Below are 14,157 nucleotides of genomic sequence, written 5' to 3' on the forward strand. Positions count from 1 at the left end.
AAAAATTATGGTTTTCTGGTAAATCACTGAGGGCTGAACCAAATAAATAATGTTGTACTTTTAAGTTGTAGGCTTCATATCCTTCAGAAAATGCACCCTAACACAAAATCCTGTTATTCTAGCAACTTTCCAAGGTTAGAAAAGGAATATTTAAAATCTCTTCCTACTTTTGTAAAGATGTCCCCCAGAATCTTTGAATTTAGTGTTGCAAGGCATGTTCCACATGTAGAGTGCAGGGATTAGTGTAGGGCTGTAGGCCTATAAATAGGCTGCAGCTTAAGTGTCCCAGTTTAGGTCGTGTAACAAAATGGTCACCTTGAGTAACACACAAGTTGTTTAAGTGATTCCAGTTGTCCATCAGCAGGTTAAGAAGCACATGTTTTTACATGGTTATTGGTGGTTACTGGATGGGCCTGTTTTAATGTAAACAAATTATATATAAAAACATGCATTCATAGCTATAAAAATAATCTCTAGTATATTTTAGTCAAGCTCCATCAAACATAGAATAGAGTTTTAGAAAATCCCTTATTTAAAGATGTACATATCACAGAGTTGACAGAGACCCCAAAACATACTTTGGTATAAAAGCTGTATTTCCACTGCTGTAGTTTGCTAGCTGCAGCCTAGTGTTTTATACATGTTTATATCACGGAGGGAGCATGACTAACCTATTTTCTCATGTGTTAGAAAACAGTGTTTGCCTGTGAGTATAATTATTTATGAGCTCTGTGAGAGGCTTAGTCATTGATTAATTTACATCAGGACTCTAATCATACACTAGCAATTAGCATAGACTAGAGGATTAAGGCTATCAGCTGTTAACGAGCTACTTCCTGTGACTTACGTTTTGACTGGTTGATTCTCTCAGCCTTCATTAACCTACCGTGTGACCTTCAGCATGTCACTTAACCAAATACTGCTTTGAGGGAAATTGGGAATTTGGGCTGAGTTATTTAATGGTCCCCTGGACTGCATGTCTGGCAAGTACCTATGAACTTACTGTATATCAGTTAACACTAACGAAAAACATTAATATCCCACATAGTTAACGTAGCACATGCCACCTAGAAAAGTAACGACTGCTGTACCTCAGGGCTGGGGTCCCTTTTTTTGGCCTATATTTGACTGATCTCCATCACTACTGCAAGAACTAATCCTTAAAACCAATGATGTACGGATAAAGGGCTAAAATTAAATGCAGAAATAAGGCAGTATTGTCACATTTGGCAAAAAAGCCTCTTGTCTTTGGCTTACAATATAGCCAGCATCCCACTCTAAACTGATGCAGTATTTGGAGATCTTGGAATTCTGTCTGACAGTTCCATTTTCTTTAACTGACATTTAGCATCAATATCTAAAGGTATTTCATATGGGTCAAAAGAACTTATCTCTCTGTAGTTTGTTCTAATTAGTCCACTTATAAATTACAATGTCTCCTTAGCCTGTACCTGTCTAGACACATCACACAGTTAGAAAAGCCCCTGCAGTTCCTGACCAAAAACATTACTCGTCTAAAGACCCTTGGCTGCTAAGACAGGTTTGAAGATCTAGCTCCATACTTGGGCTCTTACAGAGTGATGTGGAGATCTATGGCTTGCATTGTGTGCCATTAAGGACCCAACACTTCTTTATCTCTTGCAGCTCCACAAACACTAGAACACAGGTCTTGAATCTCCACCAACATATAAATGAAAGATGTTGGAGGGACAGATTTATTATCCAATGATTACCCGATTTCTAGAATGGATTCCCTTCGCATGTTAAGCAGAGTGACACCCAAACTTTGGTATCCACAAATTCATCCCTGGCCTGACATTTTTGCCCTTCTAATAGTGGGAGGTACATCATGGGCATGGGTATTAGCATGGGGCATATGGTCTCATGATTATGAGCCTACAATATCAGTTAGTCAGTGATAAGGGTTATTCTGATGACTGGGATATGAGGCTTGATATAGTTAATTAATGGACTGTATAAAAAGATTGACTAAAACTGTTTAGTCTCTGAAGTGAGAGCCAAATTCAAAGCCATGCAGCTCAAATGAGATAAAAAAATTCTTGCTGCTAGAAGGATCAGAATGATGCATGTGTGGTTAAGGTTCCCGTTTTCCAGTTCCAGGTTCAGAAGTTCAAGTCTGATCCCTAAGTACTATATTTGGAGTTTCCTTTCACCTTGCGATAACATAATGGTAGACCAACTGCTCTAAATTGCCTGTAAATACATAACATATTGGTACTTGCCTTTGGAGTCTAGTCAGATCACCCCTAAGAGGACCTGTATTCCATCAGTTTGTTTACTTGGTTAAGAAATAATTAAAAATATAGCTTTGAATGTAATGCACGTCTGTCAGTAAATCAGTACCATTGTAGGACATTTTTGCAATCTGTCACTGCTACATAGTAGGAGGTAAATGTATTCAAGTGTTTTATCTTCTCCATCTAGATGCTGGGTCGTGGATCAGAGAGGTGACAGTGAGGATTAGGTCATGCTGCGTCTTTCCAGAACGGAATACTGTGAACCTTTTAATCTTTGTTTATCTCTGCCTGTGAGTATCTCCATTTTTCTGCCTTTTTTCTTTCGTTTTTAGTATTAAGTGTTCCCACTGGAGAAGTACAGTTCACTTTATACAAAAGACAAGGGATCCCTAGAAGGTTAAGGGGCTTGCTAAGAATCCCATACTGTTTCAGCAAGAAACTTCCAGGTTTCAAGTTCATGTCTCTAGCTTTGAAGTTTACAATGTTAAATTAACATAATGTTTTCATTCTCTCTCTTCTTTCTGGTGAAAATCATAAGATGCACAGTGGATCATTCTTCTAGTAAATGTGAGCAGCCACATGTTGAGTATCCGCCCTCTGCCCCCAACACAGGGTACAAACTGGCTCGTATTCACTTTCCTAAACTTTTGAGATTGTTGCACATTTGCTGAAGCATGTTGGCTCAAACTGACATTTGCTTGGACTGTTACCACTCCATACTTTGTACAACAAGACAGACTTACTCATTTGTTAATAAAGTGTGAGTGTTTCAAGGTAAATACCCTTACAGGAAGAGTGAGGCAGGTGTTACATTGCCTGACAGTGTTCACTTTGTCACAAAGGTGTGAGCGAAGGAGGTGCAGGGGAAAGGGTGTAGGGAGGCTTGTCCTGCTTCAAACCCCCCTTTTTGTCACAGCTGTTGATAAAGTTCATAGTTCATATATGTGTATAATGAGAGTGAGTGTAGCAGCTGTTGATAAAGTTCATAGTTCATGTATGTGTATAATGAGAGTGAGTGTAACAGCTGTTGATAAAGTTCATAGTTCATGTATGTGTATAATGAGAGTGAGTGTAACAGCTGTTGATAAAGTTCATAGTTCATGTATGTGTATAATGAGAGTGAGTGTAACAGCTGTTGATAAAGTTCATAGTTCATGTATGTGTATAATGAGAGTGAGTGTAACAGCTGTTGATAAAGTTCATAGTTCATGTATGTGTATAATGAGAGTGAGTGTAACAGCTGTTGATAAAGTTCATAGTTCATGTATGTGTATAATGAGAGTGAGTGTAACAGCTGTTGATAAAGTTCATAGTTCATGTATGTGTATAATGAGAGTGAGTGTAACAGCTGTTGATAAAGTTCATAGTTCATGTATGTGTATAATGAGAGTGAGTGTAACAGCTGTTGATAAAGTTCATAGTTCATGTATGTGTATAATGAGAGTAAGTGTACTGGAGCTGAAGCGTATCAACTATTATGCACAGGTAAGTGTAATGCCAGTAATTTAGCAGCAGATATACGTAGTACATTATATTCAAGCAGGAAAGGTGCTCAGTAGAGTTACAGTGGCTGTCTTGAGTTAGCAATAATGTTTTGAAAAACTTCGCTATCAAATCTTAGCACTTAGTATTTCCCTTTACAATTCACTTTGCTGACCATATTTCCCATTTGACAGCTGATCACTGATGCACAGTTCTGTTTCACTAATGCTACTTCCAGTATTCTGAACACAACATCTGTAATCAGTGGGTCCTGAAAATTGTCTGTTTCCCAATGACCTGCTATTAACTTTTACCATGTGTCACCAACCACGCAACATGTCATCATCCATAAAAGAGCAGGGTCCCATTATTGCTGAGTCCATGAGAAGACTGGCAATACATATTGTCTGCTAACACGGGGGCAACAGAGTACTTACATTGGACCTGACAGAGCCATGCAGAAAAATACAGTAATGAAACAAGTCAATTCAAAGCTTTTTCCCAAAAACAGAAACTAGTAAGTGCCTGGTTTTCAGAGGCCCACCTGTTATCTACCTACATATTGAGTAAACAAGAAGTACTTATCTTCTACAGAGAATGAGGTATAACAGAATGAAAGTTACTGGTCCGTTGGACCTCACAGCTGCACAAATGAGCAATGTAGCAGATGTATTTTAAAGACAGGAAACATGTAGAAAGCTCCAGAGTAGCAAGTGTAGAAGACAAGAGACATCTAGAAAGCTTCAGAGTAGCAAGTCTTACAAAATGTCCTTGACGTGAGTGGGAAATTAAGATTTCTGGAATAGTATACTAATTGCATTAAGTGCAGGTTTATCATTTACTGTTTTTGCACTGGCTGATTATTTTTTTTATAAACTAAACCACTGAAAATGACAAACAGTATATTTTTATGCTGCATAAAGTGTTTTTCTTAACTAGTATAGGGCCATATATTTTGCAATTAGAACCATAGTTATAAAGACTCATTGCTTTGCTTTCCTTCTGCTTATCTTGGTGAGTGTTGTGGTGACAAGGCAGATCAAACTCGCCCTTCATTGATCATATAGTCTGGCTCATTGTAAGCAATTGAAACCAGAAAGGCAACATGAATGAAAACTGATTCAAATAAAATAAAACCAGTGAAATCTAAAAAGAAAAAGAACCACTTAACACAGAAGAACATATAAAAATCCAGTTTTTAATAGGTAGGTAAGCACTTTCATGCCTTCAGGCACTTCATCAGATCATAAAATCAGTAAAACACAAATCCTTTATATAAGAGAACCAATTATTCAATGATTCAAACCACATAACTTCAGTGCTGGTTTTATAGATACAGTGTCATTCAAGCCAAAAATCTTATCTGCTTGCAACATAAAATTCATCTCAGTTCCACATATTCCATCTGTATAACATGATCTCCCACCCTAAAACTTATACTAACAAATTCTAATACACAAAATTTAAAAAAAATGTAAAATAATGTGAGCTTCCAAACATACTAACATATTTAGCTAATGTAGTTTATGGTGTGATGAAGCACCTGAAGGCAGGAAAGTGCTTATCTATTGATTAAAAATTGGATTTTTATACATTCTGCTGTGTTAACTGGTTCTTTTTATATTTATATTTTCATTGTAAGGAATCTCCATGTGTTTGTAAACTAAACTAGCAGAGATGTAATTTCTCCCATATGTGCTGGGTCTGCCCAGGGCTCCCCTTCCATTGTGCGATGCCTAGAATAGCTTCGGTGGGAGACACCCAGGAGACATTCTTATAAGATGCCCCAGTCACCTCAGTTGCTTTTCTCAGTCTGAAGGAACAAAGGCTGTACTCTTAGGCTACCCCATCTCAGAGGGGCCCTCATCATAGCTCTAAAGAGTGGACCTATTGACCCCTGTAGAGAAACCTGTTCTCCACTATTTGTATCCGCATGAACCCAGAGACCCTGCAGAGAAACCTCTTTTCCACCATTTGTAGCCACAGTCTTGTTCTTGTTGTCACTGACCACAGTCCATAACTGCATGTGATGCTGGCAATGTAGAATGTCCAGTCGTGTAATTGGAGGACTTTGTCTGAGAACTCATTTCCTGCTTCACTGCCTAGAGATTGGTTTGTTGCCTGCAGGACTGCAACCTTTGCCCTAATCTGCTTGTCATGCTCCTCCTCCTTCCCATAACATAAGAATAAGACCTTGACATAGTAAACTCCTCCACTGTATTCTGCTGTTCTTCACCATTACCTGAGGACAACTATCAGGTCACCATTTTTGCCATTCATCTTTCAGGAAACTGTGAGCTGAAAGATTGTGATTAAGAAACATATAGGTAAACCTTAACTATTATAATCTGTAAGAGTCAGAAATGGCCCCCTTTTTCAATGACTGTGTTTGTTTTTTATTTATTTGATAACTGTGTAAGTGGAGAAGTGCTAACTGACCTTCTTCATCCATGACACAAGCCTAGGGCAAAGAATACTCGCAGAATATTAGAAAAGCACACAAAGTTAACATTGCAGATATTGCATGACATTAAATATAATAACACACAACAGGTAACTGCAAAATGTACAAGAGCTATTGGACCACACACAGGCTAACAGCCATTGGAATATGCACAGGCTATATGTGATACTTTACCTAAAAGACTAAATCTTTGTGAAAGGGGATATTTTTCAAAGATCAACCATGCACTCTTTTATGTTGGTTTTCTTTCACTGTAGGAAAAGCAATTGTGTTTCATCATGCCAAAAAGCATTTTATATGTTGTAGGGTATATAGTAGTTGGATGGCGCAGTGGTAGCATTGTCACCTCACAGCAAGAGGTTCTCCAGTTTGATTCTTGGCTGCAGTTCCTTCTGTGAGAAGTCTGCATGTCCTCCCTGTATTTGTGTGGGTTTTCTTCAGGTACTCCGGTTTCTTCCAGCGTTACAAAGACATATGCCTGGAGCGTTTCCTCTCTGGGCCGCCTCTGAAAATTGGCTTTGTTCCAAGTCGGACTTTCCCAGATACAAACGTTAAATAAATAATTATAATCCACTGTTGTGTCCTTTTATTGAGGAAACCTCCTTCCCACCTATTACTCTATGCGTAGGATCCATGTAGCTGTTTTTGGATTTTTAACAAGACCTAATGACTTATGGTTGTAGGGTACCCACTAAAGCTTGTTTGCTCAAGGGAACATGAAGGGTAACTAAGTACTTCAGAGTACATAAATTAAATTCATCACTGAGATATATTCAGTTAGCTCTTTTACATTTTTTTTTCAAAATGTTATATTCAGATATGTTTAAAAGAACACTAATGGAAGTTCTGTACAAGTGGACCTGAATCTATTTTTTTAGAATTTTTTTTCTTTTTTTATCTTTCTTGAATGTGTATGAAGAAAAGCTGGTTACCATGGAAAAGTAGGAATGACACTTCGCATTTCTGGCCATGTCATCAGGAAAGCACTACAAGTTTTAAACCTAGATGTAATTGTACATTATATGGTGCTGCAAAATGCTTAAGTACAGGTTTTGGCAGGGAGTGGTAGCTTACAACATCTTTTAATTGCAGACTTCTTTTAAGAAAAGCTTTACTTTATATAACCATTAACCAAATATAAGTTTATATCTGCAGAAGTTAAAATGTAGAACAAGTAAATATAATATGACTTTTTTAATCTAAAAGTAACTGCTGCAAAACTAAAATGGTATATGAGATGCTCCAGAAGATGTCTGGCCCAAAGATCACAGGATACAGAAATGCAATGAAAGCTCAACAACACAGGATAATAGCTTTTCTGGATAGTATTTCAGTAGCTAAAAAAAACAACATAACATGTACTTGGTATTTTACAAAGATATATCTTCATTGTTTTTCTAGCCCTGTAATCATCCTTCACCCAGACAACTTCATGACTGTCTTAGTTCTGATAATTATCTTGCAGTCTTGCACCTTCATAGCTCCCTTATCTATCTCTATTCTTGCCGTGATTTATTACCTGTTTGTCTTCATGCCCCCTCAGCCCAAGTGTTCATCTCACACCCAGATATTCTCATTGACCTCTCAGCCCTGTTACTCATTAAATATTGACCCCACATGCACAAGGAAAAGCACAGCGGATTTATTTTTGGTAGGTAAATTTTAATAAGTCCACAGTGATGGAATTAAGAAAAAAAAAAAATACAACAGCCAAAATGCAGTGCTATAAATCAAAAAATCCATGTCTGGACTTCTCTGTAGTTGGTTAATTCACTGTGTCACCCTAAGAAAGTCACTTAAGGTCATGAAGTGATGCTCATTGAAGTGGGTATGTGATCATCACATATCCACTGCTACAACAAAGTCCTTTGTTATTGGAGAGAATATATCTTAAAGTATTGCTTCCAGATCCAGGGATGTAATAATTCCACTGTGCTTGGCATTAATTAGGCTGATCATTGGGTATAATGCCCCTTAAGGTATGTACCTGTCCAAACACTTGCCACGACTGGAATGAAAACAATGCTTTGTCACTAAAAAAAAAAAAAAAAATCAAAGGGGCTAAATTGTAAAAATTATGGAGACTGTGTCAAAGCTTTGTCCCTCTTATCAGTGTCAGACAGACAACCTCTGCTTTGCATGTAGAGCTTCAACAGACTCAGTTCTGTCATAATCATTGCATATTTGCAAGTCCAGTAGTATCATAAACACAATCTCATGGGATCTTAATCTCTTTTTCAAATAATAGAACATGTTGGCGGGATAGATACGTATCAAAGAGAATACCGCTTCTGTGGAACCTTCTTCCACGATACGTAAAGTGAAGTACTTCTCTTACTCCATTCAAATGGAATTTAGATGAAAGGATGCATGGATAGGTAGGCTCAAATTCATCCCTATTTAATACCCCCCTGTCCCTCCTGAATACGGGCAAATGTGTAATTGTCCCAACATATCCTTGTTTGACCCATCTCTGCGTTAGCATTATTCATATGCAAAATATAAGAGGAAAAAAACTAGAATGGGAATATAAGGATAGATTTCTCAAAATCTTCACAAATCAGTAGCCTAGTAAACAAGTATGAACTATGAACCTATGTATTTTCTTGGAAGCTGATGTGACAGATGAACACTTGAGAGTTTTCATTTCTCATAAGGAGTAAGCAAGATTCAAATGAATGTGAGAAAGCCACTCTTAATCTAGTTTGAGTAGAGACCTTAAAATAAATACTTACTAAATTCAAAAGGTACAATGGAAGGGAAGATAAATCTATACAATGGAGAACACAAAGAAGTGGATATGATAGTACAGTTGTGCAGACATGGCATGCTGTGGCATCCATTTCAAGCCCTGTTGTCAGTGCTGTTCTTATTCTTCTGATTAAGTACTTTCAAAGTTTGTGTCACGTTAAATTATCCATGTTAGTCTGAAATGGTACAACTATTCATTCACCTCAATATCTGTAAACTGCTTTGGGCACAGTTTAAATAAGGAAGATGGATAACAGGACAACTTCCACAGGACTTCAGATATAAAGGCCATCTGTCATTTGCTTGGCGCTACTTAGTCACAAAACTTTCTTCAGAATGGTTTAAAAAATGATGCTCTGCACATGATAGGTCAGCACCAGTTCTGTTGGACATCTATAGCAATGTCTACCTTGTCAGAAACCAGCTAGACAGTTGAAATCATTTGTATTTGAGGTTGGGATTCTAGTGTATAATAAGCTTTTTCTCTGGATAGCTGGCACCCCCCCCCCCCCAAATCATGTTCAGTTATTGCTGATTTTACTCCTTCTCTTCGTATTCAGTTTCCTTCTATTCAATATGACAACAGTACCGGAGTATCCCAATATCCAAGAACCTTCTATCAGCTGGTATTTAAACAGAAAGAAAGGTATACTCATCAGATGTGGTTTGCCATGTGGATGTCTGTATTATCAATAACACAGAAATGGCCTGTTATGTATGCCCGTGTCTGAACTAATACAATGAAATTACATATTCTCTGACAAAGAGACACTGCAACTTGCTAACATGCCTCCTCTGAATTTACAGAGTGCTGATGCTTCTGCTGTCATCAGGATATATCGGACTGCGCATTGTGGCACTGGAACAGCAGCTCACATCCATGGGAGCCTGGCCAGATGTTGACACTGACAGCAGGTAAACGTGTCAAACAGAATTAATAGCTTACACAGAAACTCTTGGCATGTACATAGAGATAATTGAAAGGACTAAGGGGGTGAATCACTGCTCATAGTGGTCTGAGTTTGTACATATGAATGAGTGCACACTTCTATGTGTGTGTATATGTGTGTGTATGTGTGTGTTCAGTCATGCATGCGTGTTTGTACATGTGTCTGTATGTCTGGGTTTGTGTGTGTCTGTGTGTGTATACAAACACGTTTGTGCAAGTCTGTAGTCTATGTGGGTGTGTGGGGGGGCAATCATGTCAGAGTCAAACAGTATGTTAGAACCTTATCATAACATCGCCATCATCTGTGACAGCAGCAGGAAAGGTTTAGCATAAATCTGTAGACAGATCATGAGACCAAGACAGAGCCTTGTTTGTGCTCTAGAGGTGTCTTGATAAAACAGAACTTGTAAAGAGTTTTATTTTGAATGCTATCACTATGTTAAAAAGTGATGATCATCTTCGGCCTCCATAGCAGGTGCCAAAGACTAGAATTTAATGTAAGGTGTAATGAAGTATATTTTACTCCAATTGAAATGCAAATGTTTGTAGAAATGTTATCCAAAACCATACTGCCAAATGATTAGATGTGCAGGAGAAATGTAATAGTTTATTTATGCTAATTGACCAACAAACACCTGCTGCACTATGTTGCTCATATTTGTTACATTTACCCTTGCTTGTGGGTCAAGGATGTGCCTAGAAATGGTTCATGAATGACCACTTCACTTACACAGCTAACATAAATTAATAAAGATAACAGATTCACTACTAACTTTTGGCACATAACCCAAGGTGCTATGGATGGGAGTTCTATATCATTTGGGTTTAAGCACCATATGAGAGGGGACAGAGTTCACTGAAAAATGTCATTTTAATATTGTAAGTTAATTGACTTCTAAGTATATTAATAATAGCAAGTATGTGGAAAGATCCAAATGCATCTATATGCCATAAATGTATAAACTATTTAAATTGATTGTATTTGGAATGCTGCACAAGATTTGGGATATGAAGATTGCCTAAGGATATAGACCGTATGAAGGCAGTTCAGTTAGTGGGAACAAAAATGGTGCAACACCTCCAGTAAAAGTCACAAACATGGGGAACAAAGATGGTGCAACACCTGCAGTAAAAGTCACAAAAGGAAAGACAAGGAGGAATGTGAGAAATGTTCAGCTATCTCATAAACATAAGTAGAGGGCACAACATTAACAAGTTTTTAGGAATTATACTTAGAAATGTGTACACATGACAAAAGGTGTTGACAGAGCAACTTAACAGGCAATATAAGTAAAATTATCATCAAAGTGAGAGCAGTCAGTTTACTGGGCTCCATGAAGCTGATCAAACATTAGCTGTTCAAATGCAATCTGTTCAGATTTAGGATACCAAAAGTTAAAGCACTTGTAAAATTCTGACTATAAGCAGAGCAGGATGGTGTAACCTTCCCCAGCTATTTTTTACTGAAAGTTGGTTATATTTAATTTGGGTGTTGTGGGAATCAGGGACTTGATTCCTACTGGACTCTTATTTTTGATATAGCAATTATTAGTACAAGAAATTGATGCATTGGAATTAAATTTAATACTTTCAAAAAATGTAATATAATCAAATGGATTTTAGCATCGTGTATTATTATTCCCCATCAACTCCTAACTTTACATTTACAGAAATATCTGTTTTTAAATCTTATGTTAATCTTCTCTTTTACAAAGATGTTTGCAAACTACACAAAAAATACAGTCAGAGGTTAATATGAGCATACCTTTTACAGACTTAGTTATTAGCTTATATCAAAAATGGACTGATTTTTTTCTATTTTAAAATAAATATCCAACTCTGGCACATACCACAATTTTCTCTAATATTGTTATTGTTTAATTTGCTTACCCCCTCATTTGTATTTTAAAAAATTATTAGGCTTTAGTGGTGGCACAATGATGTGACAACTGGCTCCCTATGGAAATGTCAGCATTTGAAACACCAAGTAACAAAAAGCCAAAAAAGAAAAGACAGAAAACCTGGTGAAGAGAGAATCTGGAAAATTTGCTGTTCTCTTTAAAGCTTCTTTTTTTTGCAGGGGGACAAGTATCCCACACCCCCAAACTTATATATACCAACTGTAAGATCAACATACACCAGAGAAAAGGGAATATTCTAAGAAATGGCATCTCGGACTTGGTATATATAAGTACAATCTTTCATCCATTCAGTTTCCTCATTTTGGGACTCACTCTAGCAGGTCTCAACATTTCAAATGGTTACTATGAGAATTGACATTGCTGCCCCATGGAGTACACATTTTCAGCTTGTTTTTTAGCTGGTTGCATGTTCTCCCCATGTACAAGTGGATTTTGGCTGGTATCTTTTTTTTTCTCTCATAATCTCTCATACACTGCAGACATGCTGTCAGGTTGAGTAGCAATGTTAAATCATCATCAGGTGTGTGGATATATATATATATATATATATATATATATATATATATATATATATATATATATATATATATATATATAGGTTCACTTTTAAATTTCGAAATATCAAAATCTCGATTTTTGAGATACCGAACTCAAAACATCGATGACTTCGGTATCTCGAAACTCAAAAGAGGACCAAAAAAAACCCCTCTAAAATAATGTTTGCAGCCCCCCCCCCACACCCCCCTCTGCTTAAATATACCAACTCCGAGATTGCGCTACCGTGAAGAGAATGGTAAGTGCAACAGGAGCATTACCGTTCTCTTCACTGTACTGCGATCTCGGAGTTGGTATATTTAAGTAGGGGGGGTGGGGGTATTTTAGCTGTGTCTTTTTTTTTTTTTTTTGGTCCAGTTTTAAGTTTCGAGATACCGAAATCTCAATGTTTTGAGTTCAGTATCTCAAAACTTGAGAGTGTGGTATTTCGGGATTTAAAAGTGGACATATATATATATAGATAGATAGATATAGATATATATATATATATATATATATATATATATATATATGTATATATATATATATATATATATATATATATATATATATATATATATGTGTATATGTATCTATATATATATATATATATATATATATATATATATATATATATATAGCACAAAATAGCACCAGCAATATAAAATGAATAAAGTACAAATAAAAATCCTTTGGTGGAGGCAACCATGCATCAATAGTAAAAGTTCAATGACGAACGATACTTTTTCCGTAAAAAGCAATTTAATAGTGTGCACAGGTAAGCGCTTTCACAACAGCTTCATCAGACCAAACACACACAGTAACTAACACGCCCTTTATAAACCCTAAGCAGTAATGACGTAAACACATTATTAACACTTTGTTTGTCTGATAATATAGAATTGCAGGAAAGTATACATTTTAGTTTTATTTTGAATATGTTTATGTATATTTTATATTCAGACAAAGTGTGTTTACGTCATTATTGCTTAGGGTTTATAAAGTATCGTTCGTCATTGAACTTTTACTATTGATGCATGGTTGCCTCCACCAAAGGAGTTTTATTTGTATTTCATATATATATATATATATATATATATATATATATATATATATGTGCGCGTGTGCGTGTGCGTGTGTGTGTGTGTGTGTGTATAAATATATATATATATATATATATATATATATATATATATATATATATATGTATAATGTGTGTGTGTGTGTGTGTGCACCCTACCATGGTCTGGCATACATTCCAGGACTGCTTTCCACCTGGTGCATGCTACTTGCTAGGATGGGATTCCCTACTTCTTTTAACTAGATGTATACTGTGTATAGGAAATAGATGCAAGGATTATTTTATAACAGGTAATTAAACAAATAAAAAAGAACAACCGACAAATAGGCACATACATATATAAATAAAAAGAAATAAATTATTCCAGTTCCATACTACTGTTCCCTTCAGATGAGCCACAAAAGAAATTATTTTTAATCTTTTGACAGAATGTGGAAAAACCATTGTCTAAATGTATACTTTCTTAAACCTGACCGTGATTCTAAGCATAATTTTATAAGAAATATTCCAAATCATTTCATTAATTATTGGGAATCAGTTGAAATATTTTGTCCTTTATTCTTGGCTGTTTCATTTGCAGATTTACCTTAAATGACAGGTAGATCTAAAGACCAGTGGGCCTCCTTCATTGTCCTTCTTTGTCACTTCTGTAATTTAATATATTTCTGTGCTGCATAGGAATCCATGCAGAACGTTTCTCCTTATTCCAAGCAAAA

At 36.4% G+C, this 14,157-nt stretch overlaps 1 protein-coding gene across 1 annotated transcript in view; it reads left to right on the plus strand.

Annotated features, from left to right (window-relative positions):
- LOC122787401 (GRAM domain-containing protein 2B-like) overlaps positions 1–14,157 on the plus strand; it is an 82,303-nt gene that overhangs the window by 48,681 nt on the left and 19,465 nt on the right. The window contains exons 11-12 of the mRNA XM_044054095.1: positions 2,446–2,548; positions 9,763–9,870. Coding sequence (XP_043910030.1) covers positions 2,446–2,548; positions 9,763–9,870 — 211 coding nt within the window. The remainder of the gene's footprint in view (positions 1–2,445; positions 2,549–9,762; positions 9,871–14,157) is intronic.

Source organism: Protopterus annectens, chromosome 13.part0 (genome assembly GCF_019279795.1).
Source record: "Protopterus annectens isolate FY-2018-M chromosome 13.part0, PAN1.0, whole genome shotgun sequence".
NCBI classification, from domain to species: Eukaryota; Metazoa; Chordata; order Ceratodontiformes; family Protopteridae; genus Protopterus; species Protopterus annectens.